The 20,967-nt window shown below is 40.4% G+C and overlaps 1 protein-coding gene across 1 annotated transcript in view; it reads right to left on the reverse strand.

Annotated features, from left to right (window-relative positions):
- col24a1 (collagen type XXIV alpha 1) overlaps positions 1–20,967 on the reverse strand; it is an 85,684-nt gene that overhangs the window by 13,884 nt on the left and 50,833 nt on the right. The window contains exons 23-45 of the mRNA XM_086268401.1: positions 20,176–20,229; positions 19,640–19,684; positions 16,452–16,505; positions 15,426–15,479; positions 14,030–14,083; positions 13,430–13,483; positions 11,478–11,531; positions 11,331–11,375; positions 10,565–10,609; positions 7,772–7,825; positions 7,036–7,089; positions 6,868–6,921; positions 6,650–6,703; positions 5,378–5,431; positions 4,892–4,999; positions 4,377–4,430; positions 4,085–4,192; positions 3,571–3,624; positions 2,995–3,048; positions 2,797–2,853; positions 2,003–2,056; positions 1,350–1,403; positions 727–780 (exon numbers count right to left, since the gene is read on the reverse strand). Of these exons, the coding sequence (XP_086124527.1) occupies positions 727–780; positions 1,350–1,403; positions 2,003–2,056; positions 2,797–2,853; positions 2,995–3,048; positions 3,571–3,624; positions 4,085–4,192; positions 4,377–4,430; positions 4,892–4,999; positions 5,378–5,431; positions 6,650–6,703; positions 6,868–6,921; positions 7,036–7,089; positions 7,772–7,825; positions 10,565–10,609; positions 11,331–11,375; positions 11,478–11,531; positions 13,430–13,483; positions 14,030–14,083; positions 15,426–15,479; positions 16,452–16,505; positions 19,640–19,684; positions 20,176–20,229 (1,326 nt within the window). The remainder of the gene's footprint in view (positions 1–726; positions 781–1,349; positions 1,404–2,002; positions 2,057–2,796; positions 2,854–2,994; positions 3,049–3,570; positions 3,625–4,084; positions 4,193–4,376; positions 4,431–4,891; positions 5,000–5,377; positions 5,432–6,649; positions 6,704–6,867; positions 6,922–7,035; positions 7,090–7,771; positions 7,826–10,564; positions 10,610–11,330; positions 11,376–11,477; positions 11,532–13,429; positions 13,484–14,029; positions 14,084–15,425; positions 15,480–16,451; positions 16,506–19,639; positions 19,685–20,175; positions 20,230–20,967) is intronic.

Consider the following 20,967-nt stretch of genomic DNA (forward strand, 5'->3'; position numbering starts at 1 on the left):
TGGTTGGATAGTATGTGAACTGCTTATATAATCACTCTTCTATACAAGCTGTTTCGCATGTGGTGGCGAGTCAGTCATGTCTGTGACACTTCAAGATTACAAAAGGCCGTATGGAACCTGATCAAGGAGCGTCAAAGCTGTTGCACAGGGAAATCATAGTTATGCATAGTTATGCAATTAGAAAGCCTGTGAAGACTGAGGGCTCTAAAGAACATGAGACTAAGCAAGCAAACCTGTTAGTTCAAGGTAGCACATGTTAGTAAAACGTATCTGCATTTTAAGTATCAAAGAACAAAAAGCAATGAGCCATTAATAAACATCAGATTAAATATTTGAGAAGTTTAATGGTGCATTCAGGGTGTAAGGAAAAGCTGCAGTTCCCTGGTTGCTGTCCAAACTTCATTGCTCCAAGCATCTTTTTTTTCTTCAACCGCCTGCTTTCTATCTCGATGAAGTAAGCAGAATTCTACCACAGCTGAGCTAAAATTATCTAGCGTGACAAGCAGCTTAAACATCTGTAGCAGCATGCTCCTGTGGTGACAGCTAAAAAAATGACAAATTGGGGATTTTGGTTAAATCTGTTTGCATCTGGTTTTGTACATTTTCTACTGTCAGGTGTAAATCAATCATTCCACACAGAGAAGAGACCAAATTTAGTGATTTCCTAAACTATTCACATTATTGAAAAGCTGTATTATGCTGTATGTGAATGGTGTCAAGTCTCACCGGAGCTCCTTTTTCTCCTTTTGGGCCTGGTTCTCCGGGGGAGCCTGGAGATCCCTGTGCGAAGGAAGAATACACTATAAAGTAAGTAGAATATAAACACGCAAAATATTATCAAGCTGTGTAGATCTATATAAAAATGATATGCAATATTATGATTATAAGGAATATCCTTGTTTACCCTACTTCTTAATCGAGTCACTTTTAACACTCCACAGCATATACAGTATATCCTACAGTATAGATCCTAATCTAATAGGCATTTTCCTGTTAGGAGAACAATCACACTCTCAAACTGAATAAAAAGTTTTGATTTAAAGACGTACTTATCTGTCACCCTTTGAAAGAACACATTTAGATATTTCATATATTTATCATCACCACAATATGGCCAGCACACAGTAGAGATATTTAACTGTGGGTAAATGTAAAAAAACAACAGATTAAATAGTGTTGCTACGGCTGTGTGGGTTCTCTGCCATTAGGTCATGGTAGTCTTAAGCTTGAAAATAAAAAGGCAACCAGACTTCTTTAAGTCTTCTTTAGCTCTCATCCACGAGCCTTCTTCAGTCTAAAACTTCGGTTTAGTTCTTTGTAAATTTTTAGGCAGCTGTTTACTGACTTACCGGTGGGCCTTGTGGTCCAGAAGCCCCACGAGGTCCAGGGGTACCGATATAGCCCTGAAACATAATTTTCAGATTTGATAAGTAACTTTTTATTTGTGAATAATACATACACATCATTCTCATGTTCTTTACTAAAGAGGGAGCCCAAAAGCATAATTAATGTCTATACCCAAATGCCTCTTTTCCACCTGCAGTAAAAACTCAGAGGCTCCATAGTATCAAAACTAGGATTTTTTTATATTATCTATAACTGCACCGAATTAAGCTATTTCATCCATTTACTTAACTAACCAGTCTGTCTTTTGTCCTGTCTAAGGAAACTACAGAATAATACAACAAAAACAAATGCATCTAAAAACCAAAATGTTTTATATGTTAACGACAATGAAGATTTTTGAATTTGGAGACGAGTTCACAGACTAGCACAGACCCCCCCAGTTAATACGTTGCCATCACCGTGAACTTGTGCTCAAGTGTGTGTACTTCTTGGGAAAAAGCAACAGATTTTCTCAGCCTTATTGCTCGGATTTTGGTAATCCTCTCCAACATGTGTGGTCTGCTCTTCATGCGAAAGGGGCAGCGTGGAGTATAAACAACAATCAAGCAGACTGAGCGGAGTGCCGTGTGTCTGACGTTTAATGGTTCGTTCCTACCTGATAGCCTTCATCCCCCGACTCTCCACGCTCTCCTCGTTCCCCTGGAGGCCCCTGCGTAGACAATGAATGCACACACATGAATGTGCATACTGCATATACATACATGACTGTCTTTTACCTGCACAGCTTCAGGTGAGCTGGGCACCTACTCAGACTCACTCCCCACATATCAAACACATGAATCTCTCTGAACGTGATTACAGGGTACAATAAAGCAGAGGCTGGCATTGTATTGCTTATACTATACACTGCAATTCTGTGCCAACTTGAAAATTCAATACTACTGACGTGCAGACAGCCAATACCTCCAACTGTTCATGCAGTGTAGCCTCTGTCAGTAGTCATCATGACTATTGCAGGGGAAATGCATCTTAGAGAACACAACTGTTGTATGACTGCATGACTCCGGGGTTTCTAAAGCCGCTTTATGCTGATCCTCCTTTGATATTAGTTTAAGAATGAGTCACTGTGAAATATGCTGAATCCTTGTGGTGACTTAGGTATTAGGAAGAAAACTTTAGCTGTGCCCTGTGTGTGAGGTAGCCGTTTTGTCTCTAACTTCTCAGTCAGTAATTAAGACACAGAAGGTTGATAATCGCTTCATGCACATGACAGATTTAGGATAAGAAACTTTAACATTCATTTTTTATCAATGAGTGCATTTGGTGCTAAAATCAGGAGCTGATCAGGATTAACTTTTACATCCAGTCTCAATCTGGTATTTAAATTGCTTTGGATAAGCAGAGCAAGGAGAGTTCAGAATGAAGAGTTTAAAGGAAAGCAAGACCTACTGGTTCACCTAAGGGCCCTGGCAGTCCTGGGGTCCTGTTGTCCTCGCCTGGGTAACCCTGGGATGTAGCAAACGCAAACATACAATCATAGATGAGTGGATGTAGATTGCAGGCAGATAATTTAGTACTTTAAAGAACTCTGAATAACCTAAGAAATCCAGTTAAGGACATAAGTCACAAATTCAGGTATCAAATTACCTTTTCACCTTTGGGTCCTGGCGGGCCAACGGGCCCAGGCTTTCCAAGGTGCCCCTAAAGAAAAAAAAGAAAACCTGACTATTGTACGTAATGGGGCTGCCACACTTATGCTGGCTTTTAATCAGAACTGTTTTTTAGGGATAAACAAAATTCCATATATTATGTCAGATTCAATCAAGTCTGAAGGACTCTGAAAGCACACATGCACACACAGATTCACAAAAAACATTAGCAACAAGCATTAGGCTCTATTTGTGTAGAATTTGTAAAGATATTTTCTGATATCTAGTGTTTTTGAGGATATCTCAGGCTACCGAGAAAAGCAAAGAAGGATGACTGATGTGTCAGTCATCCTTCTTTCTTCAATAACTGTGAGTAAAGTGTTCTGGCATGAAAATCTCAGGGCACTGTACTCATGGGGTTTTGTGCGTTTCTGAGCATGTGCACATATGGTTGTTAAGTTTTCGTGTGTGTGTGTGTTTATCCCACATGGTTATACAATACACATTCATGTATACACGAGTGAAGACAAAAAGACTGTTTTCATGAAACCAAGTTTAGAAAAGAAAAACTTACTGGGTATCCTGGAAGTCCTGGTTGCCCGTCTATCCCCATGACTCCAGGCTGACCCTGGAAGCAATGCAGAAAATGCGAAATAAGGCCTTGAATCAGTCATGGTGCTTCTGCTTTGCTTTTTAGGTCTTCTCCAGATAAATATATCTTTGGCAGGCTTATAAATCGTTGATCCACAGCTATATCAAAGTAGTCTCAGTGGTTCTACTGAAAGGGGAGCTGAAAAAATGTCTGGCATCCTCCTAGCTTGCCATCTCTTACATCTTCTTGCTTTGGTTTTAACAGTTTGCTTTGGTTTTGAAATTCTGAGTTCGATTGACTTCAGCAGTATAAAGAATTAATTATACACAAGATGTGTCTTTTTCCCCTCTCTAGCCCATTATAGCTAAAGGTTCAGCTGATACAATTCCACAGATTCAATTAACAAACATCATAGACTGCAGGCCACACCTTCAATATAAACTGTGGCTTGCAGTCTTCAACACCTACAGTAGTAGAAGAAGAAATGGGACCTTACAGATGTGCCTCGAGTTCCCCTGGCACCTTTCAGTCCTGGCTCGCCCGGCTGGCCGATGTCTCCCCGAGCGCCAATCTCCCCAGCAAGACCAGGAGGACCCCTCTCTCCCTGTAAAAGATTGTAAATATAATTAAAAGACATAAAAATTAGTATTATTAATAAATCTTGCTGTTTTCGTTTTATTGTAAGCAGGTTACTTTAAAAATAAACTATAAGACTAGATGCCTCAGTGGCTCTCTGTGTTAAATGTGCCCTTTGTGTTAAATGGAACTTGGCTGATCAGGATATTTACTTTCTTTCCGTGCCGTCCTCTGTTTCCTGGGGGACCCACTTTTCCTTCTGGACCCTGTAAAGTGATTGCCAGTAAATTATATTGCTTAAAATACGTTTTAAATTATCCCAGAACAGACTCTGTCATATTCTGGATTCTATCTCACTTTATTGCCCGATGTTCAGATTAAACACTAACCAGCAGATACTGATACACTAGATACACTCTGAATCTGCGTCCTTCCCTCCAGATAACAGTGACCTTCTTGCTCCTTGTCACCCATGGCTAGACTTGGATCTGTATCTCCAAACACCAAGAACCTAAGATCTGCAGCTCTCAGACCATGCTACACATCCAAAATCTCTGACAAGGTAAATTTATCAACCCAGTAGCAAAACGTTTTTATTGAAGAGCAGAGTGACCCCTACTGGGAATCAAAGGTATTATTTACAGAAATGTGTCTCTAGATTTCCCTCATTTACATGAAGTTTGCTGTATTATCTGAAAGTTAAACTTTGGGACCAATATTAACTTACACGGAAGCCCTGTTTCCCAGGCTCTCCAGGTGGCCCCAGGGGTCCAGGATCCCCTTCTGTCCCTTTCTCCCCTGGCTCCCCAAAAGGCCCACGCTCTCCAGGTTCACCCTGGCAATTTGACGTAGAAAGAGGAAAACAGGCACACAAGAAAAGAGTAAAAGTAAAGACAATTCAGCAACAATAGAATAAGCTTTTATTATATTACCACTAGAAAGATGGAAGATTTGGGGCAAACTAACATTACTTTCACCCGCTTCCGTAGATTTTAATATCATACTCAAATCCAGTGTGAAATTAAGTGGATATACTAAGTAATGCAATGAGATTCAATGTACCACTGGGATGACCTATTTTGGAATCCTGAGCTAATCTGCGGATGTTCTAACATTTTGATTTACTATCATAGGGTCAGTCCTGCTAAAATAAATCTTTTGCCTCCCTGGTTCATTTGATCAGAAATAATCAAGAACACACAAGTCAACAAACCTTGGCTCCATCTTTTCCCTGAGGTCCGTCTTCACCAGGGGGACCGGGAGGACCCTTAAAACATAAAAACAGTTTTAAATACATCTGCTGTAAAAAGTTAGAAATCAGCAGTTCCTATTACATCTCAACTCAAGTGCCAAGAAAACTACAATGCATCTATGAATTTTTACTTCAGTTTTAATTGGAGCCGTTTATGAAATAGACATTGATTCTTAGTAACAGGCATGCTGCTTCTGGAAATCCTCGGCAAGTTTAAATAATACTCTGCACAACTTCACATCCCTTGGTAACACAAGATTGTTTAATAATTTGTGTAACCTGTGGTTACGTGTGATAAAAAAAAGCTCCCAGCCCGACCTAATCCAACCTACTGCATGCATGCATCCTCAAATATACTTGCACATCACTTCAATGTGATGAGAACTAGACTTTACTTTACTTACTCTTGTATTTATAATGTGTTTGTTTAAAACAAAAATACATTAAGGGATAATTATTTTTGCGTAACCAAAAGGCAAAAATCATGCAGCGCTCTCTAAAATGGAAATAGATTCATGAAAAATTCAAATTATGTTGAAATCCACAATATAATCATTTAAACTATAAAACCTAGACCTCATAGAACATCTGCACTGGTAAGATCTCCATGGAAACAACCATACTGCCACATGTCACATATGATCCAGGTTTTTGTTTTCCATCCAAGTATTTGATAGAAAAGGATTGCAGATTTAGCTCGCTTCCTCTCACACATTTTACATAATCAAAATAGTTTTAAGTACATATGAGGAACTTAAAATACATGAAATGATGAAAGGAAGATAGAGACTGGGGCATAAAGTGCGTGCATGTTTGACAGAAGCCGCTTGGCCCCTCTGCTGCTGACAGCTTATATCCAGTACTCATGGGCTGCATCGTGCCATTCTTTGCAATAAGCCTCGACTTAATGAAACACTTATCTAACACACAATGTTTTTGAATGGATCTTGCACAGTTAAGCCCTGTCATGTTAAAAAATCTGCCCACGGACAGCCAGCCATTCAAAGCTCTGCCTAATTCTGTGCACAACACGGGAAGATGAAACTAAAGCAGTCTGTTCCATCTACATATATATATAGTTTATACATCACACAAACACTCTTGTATTTCTACTTTCTTCTGGCAAGCGGATAAAACATCTCTGTCAGAATGAGGGGGGTGAGTAAATATACAACTGGGTTAGGGTTACCCGAACACAGGGAAGGAAGGGATTAGCAAACTGCAGTCACTCACTCTCATTCCCTCCTGCCCCTGCTCCCCTTCAGCTCCTGGAGGCCCAACATCACCCTACAGGGAGACAAACCACAACAAGAAGCTGGCTGGAGGTCAGAACACACTTACATATTTGCATCACCCGCTGTTTCACTTTCAATGAGCGTGCCCATTGATTTGCAAATTAGTGGAGCAGGAAGAAGGCAAAGGTTCAAGAATTATAACAAGACAGTACAAACCTTTTCCCCTGGCTCTCCAATGGCACCTGGTTCTCCCTCTAAGCCTGGTAAACCCTACAATGATGGGAAAGAGAACCATAGGCAATATTTCATTTGTATACATTTGGATAGGATTGTCAAATAATACTCATAATCAATAAAGCATCATGAGCATTTAATGTAAAGTACTTCAGGTCCTTGTTCTCCATCAGGTCCAGCCTCTCCAGCAGGTCCTCTGGGTCCCTGAAAGAAAAAGAACCACCATGGCTAAAGCACACAAACACAATGATTCAGGAATCTCATTAACTTCTACATCAGGAACTTAAAACAAAATAGAACAAAATAGATATAATAAAAAATTCTAGCATGTAATGCCCCAACTTTTAATTATATGTCTAGTCTAGAAAAAGAACTGAGAGATGAGATTGAATGAGTCTGAAATAAAAAGACTGAAGACCAGCCAAACACACAAGATGAGACCTATAACATAAACAGAGCATCTAGCATTACAGAAAGCTCTCACCCTTATAAATATCTGTATCTGACTGTTTGACATTCCTCCTGCCCCTGTGGGGACTGAAGGAGTTCCAGGCAAATTAAGAATTTGAAGACTAAGCCAAAAAGGGAGGCACAAGGTGGGGAGCATTCAGGTGTGGTGAAAGCAGAAGAGGGAAGAAAATAAAGAATATCAAATATATACTCCCTCCCCCGAAATGATTCTCTTTCTGCTAAGATCAGAGCTTCTCGTGTGATTTAAACTGTAACAGCTTCTCCCTCGCGAAACTCGTGCGAGCATCTACGGGCGAGCGCGTTCTCCCCGCTGTCATTACATGTTCTGCTGAAGGTGTTTTTCACAGCATGCGGTTTGTTTGCAGTTTCCTGTAACAACCACATCAATGCAGCAGGAAAAAAAGCGCATACTTACTGGTTCACCTTGGGCTCCCCTCTCCCCGGTGCTGCCTGGAATACCTGGTTTTCCCTGGAAACATAATCATGAGCTCAGTGGTGATTCACTCAAACATCCTGTGTAGTTAACAGAAGTCATGCACGGCTTCTCGTCATTACCAACACCACCATCATTATCACCACAATTTCCCGTGTGGCCACACACACGCGATGGCTGAGTTTAATATTTCAAGGTTGCCTGACAGCTACAGACACAACACAGAAACTCCAGGATGAGACTCTGTTTGTCGTAGTCCAAACATTGTATAGCCAAGACACTCCAATTATGTGACCAATGGCATTTGTTTTTATGCCTGTGAGCTAAATTTGCAACATCAGAAGTTTTGTGGCTCATGAAGCAGAGCAGGTCATCTGCTAATTTAAAGGTTGGTGGTTTAATCCCTGGCTACTCCAGTCTATGTGCCAAAGTATTCTTGGGCAAGATACTGAACCTTGAGTTACTTCTCGTGCACTTATCGAAGAAAGTATTTAGACACAAAAAAAAGTGCGTATGTGATGAGACATGAGGTATAAAGTGCTTTATACAAACAAGTCAATTTACTATTTAATTCAATAAGGTAAGTCCTTTGGATATTAATTTAGAGCAGCATAGCTGGTTAAAGTCCAATAGTCCCAGTCAAAAGGACATTCAACCGCTAAAAATCATTTACTGGCATTCCTGAATGGAAACATAACTGTAATTTGGCATCTTAATCCAGAAATAATAACATCATTTACCATTTACTATCATTTTGATTAAAGAGCTTGTGCACAATGGTGGTTTAACCACTACAGAAACATAAAAAATGATTTTGTTAATTCCCAGTGCTGTTAATTTAGGGCTTCTGTAGCATTGCTTCCGTCTACTGAAAAGGTTAGACACAAGGGAAAAATGTGTTTTCAAACTGTACACGAGGTGAGTGAAATGAACTAAGGGGAGAAGTACAAAAAAGCACAAAAGCCAATGACAATTTTTAAAGTTCACTTACTGTTTAAAAACAAGAGCCAGTTAGAGTAATGGGCTAAAAAAAGAGCGTGGACCACAAAAAGATTTATGAGCAGCAGTCACAACCACTGTCAGCTGCTTTAACTTAACAGAACTGCCTTCGACTGTGAGCTTCATGGGACATGACATCACAGATAGCATCGTTTTCTCGCTATGACTCAATTGGTTCTTTTTTCTCTTTTTTTTTTTTGCACAGAGAAAATAGGAATTAGAATGAGTTACAAGTTTTGAGAGATATTTTATTGGGCACAAGATGGCGCTAAGACGTCAGAGTTGGAAAAATTGAAACAATGCTGCATCTTTGGCAGCAGCAAGGAAAGGTAGAGAAAGTTCCTTTAAAAGAGTGCAGTAGCAGCAACAGTGGGACAAAAGCTACTGTCAGCAGAAACTCCTCGCTGTGAGGTGAGGATGCAAGCTGTGTTTGGAAAGCACACAGGTTGAAACAAGTCCCAAGTTTGTGCTTGATGTCCCGTCCAAAGGATGGCACGAATGTACTGAACGAGTGGTTTCACTGTACCGATGGCTGACTGAGAGAGAGAACGCAGGCCCAGACGCGTCTTTGTAGGTGTTTGTCTGATAAGAATGATTACCAACAATCCCAAAGCGTCAAATGTTCAGCCAACACATGATTTGTGGGCAAGTAAAGAAGCTCATTTGTCAGTGGTAAATGAAGACAAGCCAAACAACAGCACGAAAAGAAATGAAGGTGATAAACAGCATATATATCTATATCTATCTACATATACACACATACATACATATTAGAGAGAGAGAGTAGCGAGCTAGACAGATAGATATGACTGCTGTGAAGATCATCACTCCATAATTAACCAGCCCACATGGAGCCATTTTTGATTGTGCCACTGATCTCTGCTGTTTACATGCTTTTGCCATCTGTTGATCAGTTATTGCAGCCTTTCGCAATGCATCAAAACTGCAATTCATCATTTGATCAATAATTAATTGTAAAGACCAAAAAAGGGTTGGAAAAAAAACCCAAAAAAAACAACAACCTAGGGCTCCTAAAATCTGCCAAAAGTCTGACTGTGGCGTGACCTGCTGCATCTATTTGTTCAAATATCCCACTGAGTATTTACTGTGGTCACAGCTCTTTGATCAAAAACACTGAAGTATAATTGTTCCACTCTGCATGCTTAAAAGTATCCTTGGTGAGATACTGAAGCCTGAGTTGCCCTCCATGCTTTCACTGGAGTGTGAACGTGTGAATGTTAGATATAGCGAGCACTCAGACATAGAAAAAAGTGCTGGAATGAATGGGTGACTGAGCAATGTTATACAAAGCACTTTGAGTGATGAAACAGAGTAGAAAGGTGCATTCCATTTCTCTTAATAAACCCTTATCTAATCTGCAACCACGAACTGGATAAACAGTTAAGAAAATGGATGGCTGTGATTAAATGAAATGAAACAGGTCTGGATGAATGTCTTATTTGGACTTTGAACACTGTAAACGGGCTTAAAGTAGTGAAGATTTACTCCTTATTTCTTAAATATAAAAGAAGGAAATTGTGTTAGCAACTGAGACATAATAATTTTAGTACCGCGCAACGTGCGAAACCTTGAAGTCATGCCAGACGAGCAGCAAGGAGCGCATCATCACATGCTGATGAAGAGCGCTGAGTGTGTATTGTTAGTGCAAATAAAAAGATTCTTCATGATAGCTTTAAAGTACTATTCTACACTGTTGCTTCTCAAAAAAAAAAAAAAAAAAGCTTTAAGAGACAAAAGGAAAGAAATATTTCTCACAGGCTTCCCAGGAGGGCCTCTCTCTCCTGGATTTCCAGCCTTGCCCTTCAAGAAGAAAAATATACATATGAATGATTAACGTGTATTGAAATACGTTAGGTTAACTCAAATCAAACCCATTACCATGTCTGATGGTGATGCAGTTCCAGCTACTACCGCACAGCAGAAAGACGGATGTTTGACATTGACCGCTCAAACATCGAGTTTTAGGGAATTTCTCCCATATGAAGACAAAAATGTGAGTGTTTTGCAGGAGGAATAAATAAATGTGTTGTTCATTTATCTTCAACTGCATGATGGCGCAAAACAGCCCAAATGTTTACTTTCATCCTGCTACTCTTCAGCTTATTGAGATCAGGTTTCTTTTACTACAGACCGCCAGCAGCACAGGCGAATTACATTTGCGTCTAATCCGCCACAGGGGCAACTAGACCAAAGCCTCCCTCTGAAGATAAAAACTGCTTAAAGTCTGATGGAGCTTGTGCACCGGGCAAGCCGTTGTTGTTCTTGATGCTGTTTGAAATCAGACGCACTCGTGACCTTTCCACGAAGTGAATATGCATCTTCAAGAAGGGGGGCGTGCTTGTTGGCTTGTCCGATGAAGCTGGATGACGCATATTTTATGACTTTTTTTATTATTCTTGGCTTCAGACAAATTAAGCTACGTAAATGTACTCAAAGGCCTTCAAGTATATGTAAAACACACAGCATTCCCTGTTTCTCTCTTATACAGATGTGAAAACACGTTGACCTAAAGACTACTTACTATTAAGCTTGGCTCTCCTTTAGGTCCGATCTCCCCCTTTTCACCCTGAAAAACATACCACCGTTTGGAACGAGATTTAGGATAAAGCCTCAGCTAACACACAGGAATTAGTGTCAATTTCCTACTATATCTATACCATGATGTTACCTTGATGCCCTCAGGACCCAGTTCTCCCGGTGGGCCATCTGGACCTCGGGGTCCCTGTGCAAAAACAAGACGAGCCACACCACTGAACATCACTCAACAAAGAAAGAACAGTACGTTGAGCATCTAAGCTCTCACATGCCAACTATGGGTAATGAAACAGCACCACCAGCAAAGTAATTAGTCTGTATTGTTTGTCTGTTTGGGGAGGTGTTCCAGCCTGATGTAGCAGCCTCCCACCCCCACAGAGATTCAGGGGTTTCACAGCATTGTAGCGCCACCATACAGAGACAACGATCTATAACACCGACACCCTCAGCCCCCCTCTTTTTTTTTTGCTCCTGTCCATGCTTTTAGACCTTTCAGCTTATCTCTCCATTGAGTCTTCCTTTTATATCTCTTCCTTTGAGGACAAATCTGCTGCTATTTTGCTTGAGCCTCTCGTGTCACTCTGCTCTTTTATCTTCCTTGTAGGATTTATCGTTATATTCTTTTTCCTTTTGTTCACCTCTCCAACCTCAGTCTTGATTTAAACACCATTGAGTCATTTACTTTTGCCTAATCTTTCATGTTATAATGGATGCTATGTTCCTTTATCTGTTTAATCTTGTAATAGTGTGGAAAAAACTTTTCTTAGTGGCACGGACACTAACTGAAGGCAGGTGACGTACATTCACCCCTGCAGTGTGGCACTGAGGTCATGGAGCAGTAAAATTATGACAACACTGAGTTGCCATAAGGTTTGCTGTCATTTTAAAGGTCAGCTTGGTCAGCTTGGCTGCCTGTCTCACAACTAACCAGATGTTGACTGAGATTCATATTTCTTCATGTTTTTTGGTGGGAAAATAGGCAAAGCAGTTATTTAGTTGTTTCAATAACAGCTGTTTTTTAATAATTCACTTTAGTCAGTTTTCTTTGGCCTACAATAAATCACATGCATTTACAATGACTGATGTATTTGACCTCAACAAAGACAGAACTGACACACGTGTGGATTATGTTAAACAACTCAAGTGGCAAGTGTCGTATGTCTTTCTGGGCAAAATATGCAGAAGGAAGAAAACATTCTGAGAATTAAAGAAGACGATCTCAGATGAGAACTAAAGTAATGTGGTAGTAACTTATTACAATTATTTTTTCTCCTAATAGGACACATTCAACTAGAAAGCTGCTGTTTGGTGCAGAAGCTACTGTAAGTGGATGTAAACTATCAATTTAAAGAGGCGATTTTTGCAAAAATAAAAGTTTGAAAAGTCCAAAATGAGCTTCTGCTTGCTTACGCTAGCCCAGTATTTTACAAGAAAGCACCAAACTTTTAACTACCTTGCTGGTAAAAGAAATTTGGAAAAGCTGCTTATGTGTTAACAATTAAACGATTCTTCGGGGACTTTTCTAAATGTCAAGATACAAAACAAAAGAGTTTGTTTCCAATCAAATAAAAAATCCAATCTTTTTTTTGAGGGCAAACAGATTTCTGTTAATACCACAGGACTGCAGTAATCTTATTAAAAGATAGCAGGACATGCCGTGGCATGTATATCTGCCAAGTTGGTTCAGGATTTAAATTTGCTTCCTCCTTAATTTCTGCTGCTGCAGAATTTAAATTCTTAGAAAATCACAAGCACAGAAACCAGAAACTGTTCTTTTGCCACCTGTAGGTGTTGTTCTTCTCTCTGCCACACGATGTCCCACCAGCATTAAATCACCTCACTGGTTTGACCTTACAATGATGTCTTGTAACACTAGATTCATGGTGCTCGTGAAACAGTTGTAATTGCACCTATAAAGAAGCTTGGGCCATGTGGAACGACATCCACATGTCTTTTAATTGCTTCAAGCTCTGGTTTATGGGAAAGAAGATGTGATGTGAAACAGACAAACCAAAGGTCTGATGAGGGAAGTTTTTTTTAAGGGACTGATGCAGCTTGTGCCCAAATGTTACAGTCTCCTCTTACCCTTCTACCCTTTGGCCCAGCAATGCCTGGACTACCCCTCGGTCCCGGTGGACCCTGTCAGAAAAAAAAAACAGTGTGGATATAGAAGTGAAATTAGTGAGAACATAGACCAGGAAATTATAAGAAGAAGGGAAAAAATAAGAATAAAGTTTGAAGGTTTTCATAATATTTGGTGGAGTTATGGTTATAATATTTAGATAAAATAACTATGCATCTTCTAACCACATCATCACTAATGCTGTGAACCTACGGCATGCTGCACAAACAGCTCGGTGGAAATGATCTTCAGCCAGTTAGACGCACTGTTTACTGCTCCACGCTAAATTGTGAGAATGGGGGAAACTGATGTATCAAATAGCCCTCAAACTTTGGGTGTTTACAAAGACGAGCGTGATCCTTCAGCACAGTTTAAGGGCCCAAGAAAATCTTGCAATTTAGGTATTTACAGACATCCAGCCGAGACACTTGGTACAGAAGATGAGATTCATTAATACACAGGGAGCAAAAAGTACTCAGCAAAGGAAATTGATGACAAAAAATACACATATAGGGAGGTATGCATGAGGTTAAAATCCTGCATGTTTTTGTTGCTCCACTTACAGGTGCACCTTGCATGCCGATGTCCCCTGGGCTCCCTGGCAACCCTGGATAACCCTGACACCAAAAAGAAAGGGGAAAACATGTCACTCTTTATTGATATCGCCTACAAAATCATTTTTAAAAAGTAAAAGCGGTAACACGACATAAAATATCCAGGCTTATCTGCACTATGCTTTGGGATCAGCAGCTAATCTGGGGCAGCGGTGAACAGAACTGTGTTTCATATTATGTTGTCTTAGAATGGGCTCCAGGCTGTTCGGTGTTGTGGTTCTCACCCACATTTTACAGTATTTTCCTATAATTATCTATGAGGGAATAACACCCAAAAGTCAAAGAAAGTCACTAAAGACTAGAACACGTTCCAGAAAATGCTAATCCTGCAAATTGTCTTTGAACAGAAACAGAATTTCTGGATAAGATCATTGTAATCTGTGATGATTACACAGCACAAGCCTCTAAACTCAACCTCCACTCCTCGTTAATGTGGCTACATTACACCACCAACTGGTTCACACAAATCACTGCAATCCCTCTCGCAGCTCACAAACATCTCTCTCCTTCTTAGCCAAATGTGCACGCTAGCCTTTTGACTGCCACCAGATTAGTTAGGTCAGGCCTGGGGCCCAAAGCCACAGACATGGAGTCAATCCAAGGCCCCTGGACAGTGTAGGATGTAGGCCAGCTTCTCTTGAAGATTCATGCAGCATTACAGCACATATAAGAAACACTGCTGCACTGGACACTGTTTTTACTCAGTCTCAGTAACCCACAATCAATGGGCACTATGTTTACTCAGTTTATACACAGCTAGGTTAGGTTTTGGCTCTCTTTAGTGTTACAATGAGGTACAAACTGTGAATGACTGTTAGTGGTCTGCTACACTGGTCAGATTCTCCATGCCTGTGGGTAGCTCTAACTAATCCTTCAGTACATTCGATAATATTACCTATCTAGAGATTAGATAGGTGTCTAAAAGAGCTAAAAGATTCTCGTAATCTCCAAGAATATAGTATCTGCACGTTTATTTGCAGCAATACTTTATATTGTGCTGCTGTCAGTATATTACTGCAAATTTACAGTGAAAGGTTTCACTATGCAAACACCTTCAATAACAACACTGTGGAAAGATCTATTTTGCAAACATTTGTACCTTCAGAAGTTGCAACACGGAGTAATCTGGAACTTGGGTCTCTAGAGGGTCTGCCTTCATTTCCAGGAACTAAAACATGTAACATCTGCCAAAGCTTACAGCCAGCATCGCTTAGTGGTTCGAATTTAACTCATCATCTTTAGCCATTAGTTTACTGTTTTAGTCTATTAACCCTTTTACCGTAGGTTTGTGAGCTGTCAGACAAGAAAAGGAGAGCTGCAGAATATCCTGAGTGACTGCACTTACCATGGGCCCCTTCTCTCCGGCTGGACCTGTTGGACCTGGTGGTCCCCGGTCACCCTGGAGGAAAAGGAAGAGTTGATCATTAAACCATGACCTAAAACCTCAACACGCATTCACATACATTTCTACTTAATAAAAGCCATGAAAGTGGAGAGGAGCTTCTTTAAGTGTAGAAGGTAAATGTGACAGTGGTGTACAAATAGCAGATACTAATATATATATTGTCTTTGGCCCTCTGCACAGTATAATAAAAGCCAAAGGTAAGCCCAGCTGATCAGTAAAGCTTCCAAGGGCTTTTTTTAACCTCTGTAACACTTGTTATTCCACCTTGTCTCACACAGGGATCAGACTATTCGTATGGAACTGTTTTGGAAATACTTAGAGCAGTATTAAACAAATATTATCCATATATCTATAATGTGAAAAGAATTTTTAGGCTGTCAGGGTACAGCTGGTGATGACAGATTGAACCAGGAGGAGGATTTTTGTGTAAGAGGAGTAGGAGGACAAGCAAGAATCTGACAAGCAGATGGCTTCCCACCACAAGAACATGTTCTGACAAACGGGCCTTCTGGATAGGAAGGAAAAGGGGCTGCAGGTTGAGATAGAGGGAGGGAACAATTTACTGTACAGAGATTAAAAAGGTGTGTAATGCTGTGCACGTTTACTCGGCATAAGCTGAGGTGGAAAAAGAACTTTTAAAAAAGCACTGTGTCAGAAACAATTATATTTTGGGAGTTTCTAACATCCGTAGACAAGCAAATTTGTCTAAAGAGTATTGTAATCAAATGTTCACTTTCATTATAGCTTGACATTCGGCAGAGTGCAGGAGGGTTTAAAGGAAATAGTGGTGATGTGGATTTGACAATATTGTTATGGATGAGGATGTGAGAGTGTTGAGTGTTTATACAAGCACGTGTTCTGGGGCTCGTGGGCCTCAAGCCATGGCCTAATTATATAGGTCTGCCACTGACAGGCAGGCAGCTCATGCTGTCTGACAGCCTAATGACAGAGAAACACACACCTCACCTTTTCACCAGGAACTCCTATCACCCCAGCTATCCCAATCAGGCCTGCTGGACCCTGGAGAGGAGAGGGATAGCGTTAAACAGAAACACATCACGAGAAGTTATATCTGCGCAAAAACCCAATCTTCATTCATCTAAGGGTTACTTCCCGACTAGTCATGACACCTGGAATGTGAGAGGTCATAAATTACAATCTAATGCTTACATAAGCAAAAATGCAGGGGCTGCAAAGATGAAGAGAAACCTGAAGGGGTGAAGATCATTTTTACCATCTCGACTTTCACGAGTTTTTCCTAGAAATAGTGCTTAACTAAAAACCCTGAGATAAACAAAGGAAAAGTAAACACATCAATATGTGCCAGTAACCATGCTATAACAATATTAATTCCAAATCCACTTCACAACCCATGTGGTATTGATACTGGGCCGTTATTCAACAAAGCCAGAACAAATGGCTGCAACCTTGTTGTGACTGCTGAAACTAAACTGTTGTCTGGCAAAAAAGAAAAAGAAAAAAAAGTAACAAATAACACATTTTTTAATCGCACAATTGCAGTGGCTCACGTACTACGTTCACACTGCACTCAGCGTCAAGAAAAGCTATTTTGCGAATGACTCCTTGTGGGGGAACCACCAGAAAATGTAAGTATGGAAGTTATTAGAAGAGCTTTTAACCATTTCCAGTTTAGTCATGCTGGGACGGGAGAGTGGGGGGTGGGGGTGCTATAGTTTGAAGCGGTGCCAGCTGCTTCACTGGATAATCTGGAGTAAAATGGCAAAATGTCTCAGTGGCTGATTTGACATTCTGGCAGAAAAGCGCAGTTAAAAAAAAAAAGAAAAAAAGTTTGTCCTCGGGTTTCTAAATATGCGAGTATGTAAAGTGAGAATAAACAGGAAGGAACGATGTGAGATGTGCAATTATCACAAATCAGACTGAAGCCTCAGGATTAAGAGTGCATGCATTGCAACACCAGATTTCTGTGTAATAATTCAAACGATTGCCCGACAGCAGAACACGCCGGCCAACCACTAAAGCCATTGTGGTCAGTCTGCTGCTGTGGCTGTTGTGTGGTTCCCATGACTGACACAGTTAACACACTGACACAGACTCTTTGGGAGTGCTGTTCTTACTTTCACCGTACAGACACATATATGTATGCCTCTAAATGTAGAGGAAGAGAGAGTCCGAGGCTTAGACCAAAGTGGCAGACAAGAAACAGACCATGATGACAGACACTTTTTTTAAAATGTTTTTTCTCCATTTGTCTGGGCCTAACAGGCTAACAGCCTGAAAGTTCGTATTATGACCTTGGGGTGGGGGCTGGGGGGGGCTTTAAATTGACCTCAAATCTCTTAATTGGGATGTGAAGCAGGATATTGTGGTGCCCTGTATCACTTAACAGAAAGACATGGCTTCAAAAGTTTTTCCATGTGAGGCCTTGACAGGAGAGCTTTAACGGCAATGTTTTTAAGGCCATTTGGTCTCTGAGCCACAGCATTAATAAGACCTTACAGTCAAGGAGGAAATACAGCCAAAGTTAGATTTTAATAAGAAATTCTTTTTAAGAAGGATCTTTAAATGAATGTGAGTACACTCTGAGTCAGTGACACACGCGCGCGCACACACACGCACAAAACATAGGTGAAGTTAGTTGTGAAGTGGAGACTGAGATGAAAACAGAACAATCAGCAGATAACCTCAAATCAGCCAAACTATGATCTTAAAAACTCAAAATTAAACTGAGAACAGTTTATGGGAGGCCTTAGAGCATAGATGTCAAACTCATTTTACATGATGGGCCGCATGCAGCCCAATTTAATGTTAGGCAGCCCAGACTCCTTTTTGACTGTGTAAAATAGTCTAACTGCACATGTAAAGTTACAGAAAAAGTTCTGGCAGCTTTTTTATTTAATTTATAGAAAATGTTCTATTTTATTGATTTATTTTACTTTGGATAGAAAGTAATAAAAAAATAAAATAAACCCCTGCATTTCTGCAGTAGATACTAAAAAAACAGGAACTGTAATTTTGTCTGTTACTTCATTACTGTACTATGAATGACTGTGGAGGAGTTCTTTATCAATAGGACAGGCTGTAAAATTTATGAAAATACATTTAAAAGCCTTCCTTCCCATTTTCCAAAGACATCCATCCAGTGGGCCGGATTGGAGTGTTTGCCAGGCCAATTCTGGCTCCCGGGCCTTATGTTTGACACCACTGCCTTAGGGTGATATAGATGCACTCCGTGAAGACAGTTTGACTGAAACCCCTTTGGATCGACTCAGGGCTTGGAAGTTTTCTTTTTTTTAAGCATCTTAGATATCTAATTTATCTGGAAAGTGATGTAATGGCATTCATTAGACCCTCCATATGTTTTAGAGGGTTTTTTCCCCACTCTGCAGAGCCCCATGGTTCCTGTTTGGCTTCAAAGGCCCTTCTACTCAGTAACTGCTCTCATATGTGCAGTGCTGCAACAAAGTCCAGCAGTCCCACTTGGTTGCCTCCACTATGCACAGAATGCAAATATTAGCATTAAGGGGCCTCTGGGAAAGACCAGCATACTTTGAATGGTCAGAACAGTTGCGTGCGTACGAGAATCTTACAATTATGTCCCGGCATTTCTCTACAGTATCTGTGTCAAGTATAAAACCCAAAGACAGACGCACGAAAGTGTGATTTTTGCAGTTAGTTGATTTCTTTACAACCAGTCCTGACACAGATGTTTTTGGGTAATCGATAAACAGTCCAACATTTCTGTGTTAACAATTTCTCTGTAAGTATGATTCATGCACAACAGCGTGTCAAAAAGGCTTTTACAGGCTTTGAGCCATAAAAAAATGGACAACACAAATGAGATCACTTCCACAGAGGATATCTGGTCTACTGAGAAGTTCCACCAATTCTGATTTAAAAACAGTACGGTATTTGGATCGCAAGAAGAGAGATCCAAAATTTCTTAGCCTCAAAAGTAGGTCAGTAAAATAGTGATGCATGAGAATGTGTTCCTGTAACCACTTCCACAGTTGCCACAGAGAACAGTTAATTTACTGGAAGCACTTCATCAGTATAAATCTAATAAAAGCTATACCACAGCCCTGCACTCTCTATAAAGGGATCCAATGGAAAACTACTAATCCACAGTACACCGTCTGTTAGCTAATGTCATTAGAGGTGTGAAAGAAACTTACTTGTGGTCCAACTTTTCCAATATTTCCCATGTCCCCTTTCTCTCCCTGCAAGCAGTAAACATCAGACAATGTGCTGGTTAGCTTCCTGTAGTTAAACAGATCACTGATTTGGTTCTCACAGGATATTACAAGTACAAAAAAGATCACACACATAGACCATGGGACTACATGTATGATTGCCATCATGTATGATGATGTATTTTTGGAGAAAAACAAACTCCAGAATAAACTGCAGCTCTCTCATAATTAAGGGCATGTTTACAGCATTATAAGTCTAGGCAATAAGCACCTCGCAAGGGGAGGAAAGCATGAGACCAATAAAATCTTGATGTACATAATACTAAATTTATTATACCACATTACAGCCAATAAAAAATAAAAGAGTAGGGAAAAAGTCTACAGTTGACTATATTACAATGTAACGCCATTTTTACAACACTGTTAAGATTTTTCAGTGAGATGATGATGTCATGTGGCATTTGAAATTGCCACAAACATGCACTTACGTATACAGTGATTAAGTGATGGGATCTCACCTGTAAACCCTCGGAGCCAGGTTCACCGATGTGGCCTTTCCTTCCAGGTCTCCCCTAAAGGTCGACAGACACATACACGTGAACGTAAGTATAAATGCTGATCGAATGATGGCAAAGCTTATTTTATTCCATCCAGTCGGAGGTGATTCATCCTTATGAACCACCTACAAAAGGCTTAGCATGAGTTACAGTGGAGCAAAAAAGTATTTAGTCAGCCACCGATTGTGCAAGTTCCCCCACCTAAAATGATGACAGAGGTCAGTAATTTGCACCAGAGGTACACTTCAACTGTGAGAGACAGAATGTGAAAAAAAAAATCCATGAATCCACATGGTAGGATTTGTAAAGAATTTATTCGTAAATCAGGGTGGAAAATAAGTATTTGGTCAATAACAAAAATACAACTCAATACTTTGTAACATAACCTTTGTTGGCAATAACAGAGGTCAAACGTTTACTATAGGTCTTTACCAGGTTTGCACACACAGTAGCTGGTATTTTGGCCCATTCCTCCATGCAGATCTTCTCGAGAGCAGTGATGTTTTGGGGCTGTCGCCGAGCAACACGGACTTTCAACTCCCGCCACAGATTTTCTATGGGGTTGAGGTCTGGAGACTGGCCAGGCCACTCCAGGACTTTCAAATGCTTCTTACGGAGCCACTCCTTTGTTGCCCGGGCGGTGTGTTTTGGATCATTGTCATGTTGGAAGACCCAGCCTCGTTTCATCTTCAAAGTTCTCACTGATGGAAGGAGGTTTTGGCTCAAAATCTCACGATACATGGCCCCATTCAT

This window comes from Aulonocara sp. 'chitande type north' Nkhata Bay, linkage group LG17 (genome assembly GCF_057382095.1).
Source record: "Aulonocara sp. 'chitande type north' Nkhata Bay isolate Kocher_YH1m ecotype deep benthic linkage group LG17, A_spYH_male_GT1.1, whole genome shotgun sequence".
Taxonomy (NCBI): Eukaryota; Metazoa; Chordata; class Actinopteri; order Cichliformes; family Cichlidae; genus Aulonocara; species Aulonocara sp. 'chitande type north' Nkhata Bay.